Source organism: Marmota monax, unplaced genomic scaffold (assembly GCF_021218885.2).
Source record: "Marmota monax isolate L192 unplaced genomic scaffold, Marmota_monax_Labrador192_F-V1.1 WCK01_AAM20220418_F8-fsc00155, whole genome shotgun sequence".
Classification (NCBI taxonomy): domain Eukaryota; kingdom Metazoa; phylum Chordata; class Mammalia; order Rodentia; family Sciuridae; genus Marmota; species Marmota monax.
In genome coordinates, this window is record NW_026694554.1 from 4,138,690 (window position 1) to 4,149,317 (window position 10,628).

At 36.3% G+C, this 10,628-nt stretch overlaps 1 protein-coding gene across 2 annotated transcripts; it reads left to right on the forward strand.

The window, feature by feature from the left end:
- Positions 1-518: 518 nt before the first annotated feature.
- On the forward strand, positions 519-10,401 carry Mcts1 (MCTS1 re-initiation and release factor). 2 transcript variants are annotated; one of them, XM_046420906.2, is made up of 6 exons: positions 519-684; positions 1,819-1,971; positions 2,495-2,592; positions 6,905-7,038; positions 9,153-9,220; positions 10,195-10,401. In XM_046420906.2, the coding sequence occupies exons 1-6, from the start codon at positions 674-676 to the stop codon at positions 10,274-10,276; spliced, it is 546 nt and encodes a 181-aa protein (XP_046276862.1). In that variant the 5' UTR covers positions 519-673; the 3' UTR covers positions 10,277-10,401. The 2 variants fall into 2 exon arrangements, with proteins under 2 accessions (XP_046276862.1, XP_046276861.1); XM_046420905.2 differs by lacking the exon at positions 519-684 and adding an exon at positions 1,122-1,301.
- Positions 10,402-10,628: the final 227 nt, after the last annotated feature.

The window sequence follows — 10,628 nt, forward strand, 5'->3', positions numbered from 1 at the left end:
CTATATATTTTCAGTGTAAGTATGTTCAAATATCAGATATACTTACACTAGAAAAGTATTCATAGTTTATCTGAAATTCAAATTTAGAAGTCTTGCATTTTTATTTGCTAAACTTGAAAACCATACCAGTATATTAACATGAAGCTATGAGACTTGCTTGAGTTCATGCTGGTTGGTATGCAGTAATCCATTTGGGTGTCTCAGGGAACAAAACCAGTTCCACTTAAAAAAAAAAAATGAGGTTAAACGTAGGTACCACCAAAGCGTGGAAGAATCTTGACCCTTTGAGGAACCCATAACTGACGCAACTGTCATAAAGGCTGTTTTGGTGGATTCCCCGCCTCCTCCATTCTTCCTTCCTGCAACAAGAAAGAACTGTTCTAACACTTCTTCCTTCTCAAGTCCCGCCCTTTCAGCTGTCCGCAATGGAGAGGAATCGGTTACCCAAAAGGAGCCTGCGAGAGCGCCGACGTGGAGTTCAGAGGAGCGGAAGTCGTCAGATGTCACTGAGAGCCGTAAAGCGCGTCTGGCTTGTTCACCTTCCGGATAACGACAACAGCTCCGACTCTCAGTGCCGGCCTTCCTCGTGTAAGGGGATCTGCCGGACCCTTGCTAATTTAATTTCTTTCCCTTTCCGGGCCCTTCCCTATCGTCGCCCCCTTCACCTTGGATCATGTTCAAGAAGTAAGGACATGTGTGGCCTCCATAGGCTGCTCACAAAGGCGGTGGGAGTGGGGTGGGGAAGAGGGCGAGAGCAACAATCCTCTTTCTCTCTCCCCCGCCCCTGCCATCCTGACTCCCTAAGGTTTTCTATAGTATATGCTCTCACTCGCAACTTGCAACACTTCTTTAAATTTTCAATCCCTAATCCTCAATCTGGCTTCGGTCCCTCCACTTCCATTTTCTTTCTCCTTAACTCTGTTCTTTTGCCCCCCCCCCCCCAATCTATCGCCATTCCTAGGGTTCTACCAATCACATTCTTGCACTGTGATTTAGGGGCATATCCTCTTTAGGTGAGAGGGGAGCCCTGCACTCGCTGCCATATGTTTATTAGTTATGAACTGAATAAAGGAAGGCTTGACTTCCTGGGTCATGGGAGTGAAGGAGTCTGGGTGACAGGAAGCAAGCGGCCTGTCATGCCTATTGCCTAGCTGCCAGATTAACCTTGTCTTGGAAATAACGTGATTGCCCCGTAGGCTATTCAGTGTAAGGAAGACAGAATTCCTTGGGAACCTACCTAGTGGGTTTACCTTCCACATTTGGTAGAGGCAAAAAGCAAAGGGGAACATGGGCAAAGGAAGGTGGGTTTTGTGCATGAAAATTTGAGAAGAATAGATAGGGATCTTAAAAATTATATCATCTTCACCACTTTAAAAAAAATGTTAGCAGATTACACTGCCTAAGAACAGCTGATTTTTCTGTGTTATGCTTGGTTTTGGCCTTTTGCAACTTAATGCTTAAGGCTTTTTTTTTTTTCTTAAAAGGTTTTATTATTGATGGGAATCTGTTTCTTCCTTTGAGTAAGATTAGGTAGCTGATTACAGGTTATAGTGCAAACTGTGTTTTATCCATAACCCCTTCCCCCAGCTAATTGCTGTATATGTGACAATTTATTTTATTATTAAAACATGGTTTTGTATTGGGCAAAAAAGGGAAATGGTGTTTCAAAAAACAGTTTATTTCATAGTTATTCTAAGGATTGAGTACTATCTTGGAAATAGATGGCCAATAGATTACCCAATTAGAACAGTAATTTTTAGATATTCTAATAATTTTGCTTAGCAATGCCTTTTTTTTCTTGCAAAAATCACTTGGCAGGTTTGATGAAAAAGAAAATGTTTCCAACTGCATCCAGCTGAAAACATCTGTTATTAAGGGTATTAAGAACCAGTTGATAGAGCAATTTCCAGGTATTGAACCATGGCTTAATCAAATCATGCCTAAGAAAGATCCTGTCAAAATAGTCCGATGGTAAGTCTTTGCTTTTCTCTGTGTAAAGCTTAGAGTAGCTGAATGTTTAATGTTTATGTTGCTCTTATTCTAAATGAAATTATTTTCACATTAACTATTGATAGATTAATGATAATAATAGACACAGTGACAATAAAACTTACCATGTATTTGTATTTTCAGATATTTCCTTTATGCATGAAAAGTGTGGTTTTATGTATTGATTGTTTTATTAAAGGATTAAATTGTAAATTTAGAGTTGAACTTATTCCTGTTTTTTTTTAGAGATGTTTTATTATCTAACAATGGAATTCAAATAATAAAATGTAAAATAAAATTGGTTGTAGCAGGACATATTTTCTCTACTGGACTGATACTATAGGAAAAACAGTGTGAACAATGTTTTTTGGCCAGGATCTTTATTTAAAAGTTTACTGTATCTCTGTATATGCTTATTTCATGTTGTAAATTTTAAAGGATATTTTATTTACATTCATTTTCAAAAGAATATCTAACTTGGTACTTTCTGACATTTGTCTTATAGCCATGAACATATAGAAATCCTTACAGTAAATGGAGAATTACTATTTTTTAGACAAAGAGAAGGACCTTTTTATCCAACCCTAAGGTTACTTCACAAATGTAAGTCTCATTAGAAATGCACATTTGAAAGGTGTTGAAAGTGACTGCTGATAGTTAATTTGTTATTTATTAATACTAAATAATAAGGAATATAAAGCTAAAGTGAATGCCCATCTTGTGGTAAATCAGAAAAATGCAGAATTTCCAATTTTGCATTCCAGAAAGCCCAAGAAAAAAGCATTCATTCATTCAACAAATATTTATTGAACTTACTATATGCCAGGCACTAAGTTAGGATCTGAGAATACTATTTGAAGCAAAGACAAACATGGTCCTGTCCTTATGAAGCTAGCTGAGAGAATTTATAGCAATTAGATAATCACACAAATATGTAGCCATAAACTGTGATAATGGTCAGTAGAGATAATTCTGTATATGGGAGAGCACTGGCTAAATGTGGGAGTCCCAGTTATTACTAGTTGAGTGTCATGATCAGATGTTTTGAAACCAAATACTGTTTATTTCATACCCACATTTATAGTTATTTGAGTATATTACAGAAGAAAATCACGGAAGATATAATGCCAGTGTACACAAGAGGTTTCCAAAATGGGAAGCAAAATTTCTGCTTTTTAGTCTGGTATTCTGGCCAAGAGGCAGAAGGAAAGGGAATGAATGGCAGGCTCTGTTGTTGTTGTTGACTGAATGAATTTGGCTTTTTGGTAAGAGGAGATAAATTTGAAATTATTTAGTGGTACAGAGGTCAGGAGAAGTAAATCTGTTAGGCAAGTCTTTATAAGGGAATAGTTACACCAGGTGTGGTGGTGCATGCCTATGATCCCAGCAGGAGGCTGAGGCAGGAGGATCCTGAATTCAAAGTTCAAAATAGCCTCAGCAATTTAGTGAGACCCTGTCTCTAAATAAAATACAAAAAAGAGCTGGGGATGTGGCTCAGTGGTTAACTACCCCTGGATTCACTCTTTGGTACCAAAAACAAAAATAACAACAAAAAACCAAGGGAATAGTTAGAATTATTTGATTAAGTATTGGTTTTGTCAGGTTACAAAAAAACTGATGGAGTGAAATTGAGTCTTGATGCAACAAGAAAAAAAAATTTGAGAGAGAGAGAGAGAGAGAATTTTTTAATATTTATTTTTTAGTTTTTGGTGGATACAACATTTTATGTGGTGCTGAGGATCGAACCCAGCGCCCCACACATGCCAGGCAAGCGTGCTACTGCTTGAGCCACATCCCCAGCCCCAAGAAAATTTTTTAAATGAGAATATTTTGGTGACATTAAGACATTTTGATATGCCTATTAAACTATGAGCAGAGACAAAATCAAATGTATTTCTGTTTTGAAAAACCAACAAAAATTCAAGCCCCTCCCCCCAAAATGTAAAAGACTTTCCTGAACTATTGGGGAAATTTGAATATGGTTTGGCTCTAAAATGATAAAGTAGAATTATTAAATTTTAGGTATGACAATAGAATTGTGGTGGTATAGAATGGCTTTATTCTTAGGTTTGCTTATTTATGATGAGGCATTATGTCTGAACTAATTTTCAAATGATAGAAGAAAATATGTGTGTATAAATAGAGATAAAGTGAATAAAGCACAGTGTTAATGAATAATTATTAGATGTAGGTGGATAGTGTCCAGCTATTCTTTCAATTTTTCTATAAATTGAGCATTATCATAAATTTGGGGAAAAGGATGTTCCTATTTAATAATATTGTGTGGGATCAGCCTTTTAGAACATCTTACTTATTTTTATGCAAAAAGTAGAATAAGGACTGGGACCATGGAGCATACCTATAATCCCAGTGGCTTGGGAGGCTGAGACAGGAGGATTGAGAGTTCAATGCCAACCTCAGAAATTTAGTGAGGTGCTAAGCAGCTCAGAGAGGTCCTATCTCTAAGTAAAATACAAAATAGGGCTGGGGATGTTGCTCAGTTGCTGAGTACCCCTGAGTTCAATCCCTGATACCCCCCCCCCAAAAAAAAAAAAAGAAAAAGTAGAATAAGCGGCTGGGGTTGTGGCTTAGTGGTAGAGCACTTGCCTAGCATGTATGAGGCATTGGGTTCGAGCCTTAGCACCACATGAAAATAAATAAATAAAGATATTGTATCCATCTACAACTAAAAATATTTTGTAAAAAATAGAATAATATGGTGGTTTAAAACATGAACATGGATTCTATTCCCGGTACATATCATTTGGCAAGTCACTTACCCTCTTCAAGCTTTGTTTTCTTATCTTTAAAAATGGACACTAAAGTGGGCTGGGGATATAGCTTAGTTGGTAGAATGCTTGCCTCACATGCACAAGGCCCTGGGTTCAATCCCCAGCCCCACACACATAGACACAAAACGGACACTATAATTATGTGTCTCCCGGGCTGGGATTGTGGCTCAAGAGTACTTGCCTAGCACGTGTGAGGCACTGGGTTCCATCCTCAGCACCACATAAAAATAAAATAAAGATATTGTATCCACCTAAGACTGACTGACTGACTGACTAAATAAATAAATAAATAAATAAATAAATATTTTTTGAAAAATTGTGTATCTCCTGTGGGTTGTGAGGATTAAATGAAACAGTGCATATAATATACCTAACATAATGCCTGGAAAGCAGCAGGCATTCATTATATGACAACTATTACAGTGAAGTAGTAATTGTTCAATAAGTGTTTACTACTACTTATCATGATTATCATCATCATCATCAAGGGACTGTTATTAATGAGGTTGAAGATCTAGGAAACAAATTATGGTTTGTGAGTAGTGAATACATTCAGTCAGGTTCCCTTGTTTTTGTACTTTAGTAATAATTGGATGTAAGTAATCCAATACACTAACAATAGTTATTTCAATTACTTTGGTGCTAGTTTAAATTAATCTGATCTTTTTTGTTTTTGTTTTTGGTACTGAGGATTGAACCCAGGGGTGCTTAACTACTGAGCCACATCCCCAGCCCTTTTTATTTTTTTTATTTAGACACATTGTCTCTTTAAGTTGCTTTAAGGCCTCACTAAGTTGCTGAGGCTAGCTTTGAACTTGCTATCCTCTTGCCTCAGCTTCTCCAGTTGCTGGGATTACAGGCATGTGCCACCACATTTGGCTAATCTGTGATCTTAATAAGAAAAAGACTTAATCTGTTCTTCCACTAGTGAGAAATCTAATGGTAAGACATTAAAATTAAGAAATTTTACCTATTATTGTCATTTCTAGAGAGTGCTGAAAAGCTTAAAAAGTTTTTCTCCCATTGTTTGAAACCCTCTAGGGATCCTTTAACTACTTGGTTATGAGTTATTAGTAGACATCACACACATGCATTTTTTTAAGATTACAAGAGGATATGTGCACATTTCTATGACCTAGAGTTAACTATTGTTAGCATATTGGATTACTTACATCCAATTATTACTTACATCCAATTGTTTTCTGTAATATGTGTAAATGCTTATTTTGGTGCTAGGGATTGAACCTGAGGCCTTGTGCATACTAAGTATGCACTCTACCACTGTACTATACCCCCAGCCTGTTTGTCCTCTTAAGATTGGGCTCTTTTTAAATGTAGTTTCCCCTATTACTAACATCTTACATTGGTACTATACAGTTACAATTTCTGAACGGATACTGATGCATTATTATTAATGAAAGTCTATAGTTTAAATTCAGGTTTGCTCTTCCTTTTGTTCAGTTCTGTGGTTTTGCCAGATATATAGTGTCCAGTATCCAGTGTTACAGCATCATATAGTAAAACATTCATGGTATTCTACCTATTCATCCTTCCTCCTTCTCCTCTACCCTGACCCCTAGTAACCTCTGATATTTTTCAGTTTTTTATTTTGCTTTCTTCATTCATCATGAACATTTCCTAGGGCTTTAAGTGTTCTCTAAAAACAATGTTTTATTATATATGTGCATGACTTTTTCATAGACATACCTTAAGTCATTTATCTTTACCTTATTGTTAGATATTTAGGTTGATCTCAGTTTATTTCAATTAGAAATGTTAGTGCTGCAGTATCTTTCTACCTAATATATTGTAAATCTCTCATTTTTCCTTAGGGTAGAGTCAAGGGTCTCATTGAATGTTTTTAAGTAGTCCTTAAGAAAGGTTACACCCATTTACAAGTCTTCTACCAGTTTATGGTAATTCTAGTGTTCCTACCCTCTTGTTAGCACCAGGGATTACTTTTCTTAAAAAAATACCAGTCTGATCAGTAAAGGATAGTGATTTAGTTTTATTTTTCATTTGTCAGAGTAATATAGTTTTTGAAATATTTGTGCATGCCCTTTGCCTTTTACTTTTGAGTCTTCAGTCTTATTAATTTATATAATTTATTTCTTCTCTTCTAGATCCTTTTATTCTGCCACACCAGCAGGTTGATAAAGGAGCCATCAAATTTGTACTCAGTGGAGCAAATATCATGTGTCCAGGCTTAACTTCTCCTGGAGCTAAGCTTTATCCTGCTGCAGTAGATACCATTGTTGTATCCTTCCCAGGCTCTAACTGCTAAAAAATGTATTCATTGTGTTCTTGTCATTAATGAATGATCTGTCATCCAAGAGAACACATTATATGTACTTTTTTAGAGGATACTTTCCTGTTGTCTCATGCCTTTCTGATTATAGTTGAAGTAATGAGAGTAACTTTTTATTTCTTGATTCTAAATTGTTTCATTTGAGGTAGTTTCATAGAAATTAAATGGAATCAAGTTATAAATTATAAGCCACAGCTGCTGGGTAGCAGTGCATTCTGTAATCTCAGCTACTTGGGAGGCTTAGGTTCGAGGATCACAAGGTCAGCCTTGGCAACTTAGGGAGACCCTGTCCCCAAAAAAATGTGTCTGGGGGGAAGATGGGTGTATGTTTCTCAGTGATAGAGTGCCCCTGAGTTCATTCCCCAGTGCAGAGAAAAAAAAAAATCCCAACTGCATTGCAACCCAGCCCAATTAGGGCTTATTGTTACTAGATTCAGGATACAATCTAACACAATCTAACTTTTGATTACTAATCAGAAGAATACAGGTGATATGAGTGGATTAGTATTTTGGACATTAACTTACCTCTCTTATTGGGGATTGAAACCAGGGGCACTTTATCGCCAAGCTATGTCCCTAGCCTTTATTTATTTATTTATTTATTTATTTTTTAGTTTTTGGCAGACACAACATCTTTGTTTGTATGTGGTGCTGAGGATTGAACCTGGGCCGCACGCATGCCAGGCGAGCACGCTACCGCTTGAGCCACATCCCCAGTCCCCTGTCCCTAGCCTTTAATTTTTGTTTTTTTCTTTAAGACAGGGTTTTACCAAGTTGCACAGGTTGTCCTCAAATTAATTTGTGATCCTACTGCTTCAGCTTCCTAAGAAGCTGTGATTAAAGGTATGCACCACTACACCTAGCTCCCAAGTAGATATAAGGATCTGTTCAACTCCTGATGTAGTTGAATAATTCTGCATTATTTGTATTTCTTTATGTAGTGCTATTTCAACTATATTTCTGGATTAAATAGATTTTTGTCAACGAGTCTGTACCAGGAAGTCATCTCCTTTGCCGTAAGCAAAGTGGCCATTTGCCTCAGGTTGAGAAATAAGGAAATAAAAAAAAAAAAGAAATAAGGAAATCATTGGTGGAAATAAAGACATTATTATACAGTGGGAATGCCATTGGAGTGAGTTGAGTATGCCCTATGCTCAAAAGGAGGCTATCCTCTGTTTTGGCAGTTTTAGCTAAAGGTTAGAATAAGTTGTGTGTTTTCTTTTAGGAACAACTTGTGTTTTATAGATACTAGTCACATAATAGGTGCTCAAATATTTGTGGAACATTGAATGAATTGAAAACTAATGGAGAAAAGTATTCTTTTTCATATGTATGACTTCTCTAAGTGTTGGTAGGTTTTTAGTTTTGGAGTTTCCTTTAAGTGGAACGTTTTCCTAGTACTAGACATTGTTTTTGGTGGGTGGGTGGGGGTGCTGGGGATTGAACCCAGGCCCTTGTACATGCAGGGCAAGCACTCTACCATCTGAGCTATATATCCTCAGCCCCTTAATACTGGATTTCACTTTGTGTTTTTGTTTTGTTTTTTTTTGAGACAAGGTCTCACTGTGTTGCCCAGGCTGATCTTGGACTCCATGGGCTCTAGTGATGCTCTTGTGTAGCTGGGATTACAGGTATGTGCCATTATACCCAGCTACAATTGTTACTTCAGTGTGTACTTTACATAAAGCCACCATTCAATGGTCAAAATAGTGGAATGCAAGTTATCCTACTGTTTGGTAATAATGCACCAATAAAAAGGAAAAAACAAGACAGACACTAAAATAATTGATATTTATTTATTTATGTGCAAGAAATTTTATCTTTTTTTGTATGACATGGTTTTGTTAACATGGTATGTAGTATTAATATTTGACTTAACCAAAATGATAATTAAGAACATTTATTTAACATTTCTTGAATGTACTCATATCCCCTGCCCTCAAGGAGTCAGTAGGACACAAGATGGGTTCAAAGTGGCTAACTAGTAACACAAGTAATACTTGACACATTTCCCTCCCTGCAAGGCATTTTGAGAGAGAGTTTTCTTAGCTATGTGTTTTCAGGCAATCATGGCAGAAGGAAAACAGCATGCTCTATGTGTTGGAGTCATGAAGATGTCTGCAGAAGATATGTAAGTCTCACTTTAGGCCCTTAGCTTTTGAGATATGGAGCCTAGGAAGTATCAGAATTACAGATGAAATTTGCTCATTCATACCACATCTTACAAATTACTAAGCACAGAAGCCTAATTTTTGATTTTTCCTAACATTTAGAAAGCCATTGAAGCCTCTTTTGTCTTCAGTATTGCATTCTTCTTCTTCTTCTTTTTTTTTTTTTTTTTTTTTTGTGGTGCTGGGGATCGGACCCAGGGCCTTGTGTATGTGAGGCAATCACTTTATCAGCTGAGCTATATCCCCCAACCCCATTCTTTTTTTTTTTTTTTTTTTTTTTTTGGTGTGTGTGTGGTTCCGGGGATTGAACCCAGGGCCTTATGCATGCTAGGCAAGCACTCTACCAACTGAGCTATATCCCCAGCCCCCACATTCTTTCTTAAGTATTATGAAAAGAACCCATGTGCCTACACAGGTGTTTTATATGTATATATGGTACTTTAGGAATTTTTATTTAATATCTTATAAATTGAGAAGGGAAAAATATGTTTTGCTGCTAGCTTTTAAAAGTGACACAGTTCAGCACTATGTAATATTTGTCTTACATTCTAATTTGGTAGTATATGAAATGTAGAATATTAGAACTTTTAAATGTATATTACCAAAATATAGGCAATATATTTTAAAAGTTTGGAACCCATTTGATGAGCAAAATTAGTCCTATTAATTTTGTTTTAAGGTTTAATACTTTGATATTCTCCTGGTCTTGTGATATGATTACTGAGTTTGTATAGGCTCACTAGTTAGATTGCTTAAATCACTTTAGAACATGAACTGCAGCAGAGTAATGAGCCTAAAATAGATAATAAGTGTAACAAAAATAAATTCCCTACATGTGTCTCAATAACTAGAAAATAACATTGCACTTTGTTTGCCATGAATAAAACTATAAAAATGCATAAAAATGTGTTTATGTGTTTTTCCCCTTCTACAGTGAGAAAGTCAACAAAGGAATTGGCATTGAAAATATCCATTATTTAAATGATGGGCTGTGGCATATGAAGACATATAAGTGATCCTCAGAAGGAATGCACTTGGGCTAAATATGGATATTGTGCTGTATCTGTGTTTGTGTCTGTGTGTGACAGCATGAAGACAATGCCTCTGTGGTTATGCTGAATAAATTCTACAGATGCTAAAATTCTGTTAGCTTCAGAAATTATTTTAATTTTTTTTAAACTTAAAATTGGGTAGCACACTTGGACATTAAAGGGTATCTGGTAAGTAACTAAACAGACGACTTAATGTCCTATAAGGTTAATGATAGAAGATGAATTGGTAACTGGACTTGCCAGTTTATGGTGGACCCCCAAATAATTTGTCAAGTTAATGGGGCTTGAAGCCAGATTGGGAATTTTATACTGTTAT

Excerpts from the sequence above, each read along its gene's own strand:
- Mcts1 (XM_046420905.2), top strand. Across the intron at positions 1,972-2,494 it reads CCTGTCAAAATAGTCCGATG|CCATGAACATATAGAAATCC; the intron begins GTAAGTCTTTGC and ends TTTGTCTTATAG. Across the intron at positions 9,221-10,194 it reads AAGATGTCTGCAGAAGATAT|TGAGAAAGTCAACAAAGGAA; the intron begins GTAAGTCTCACT and ends CCCCTTCTACAG.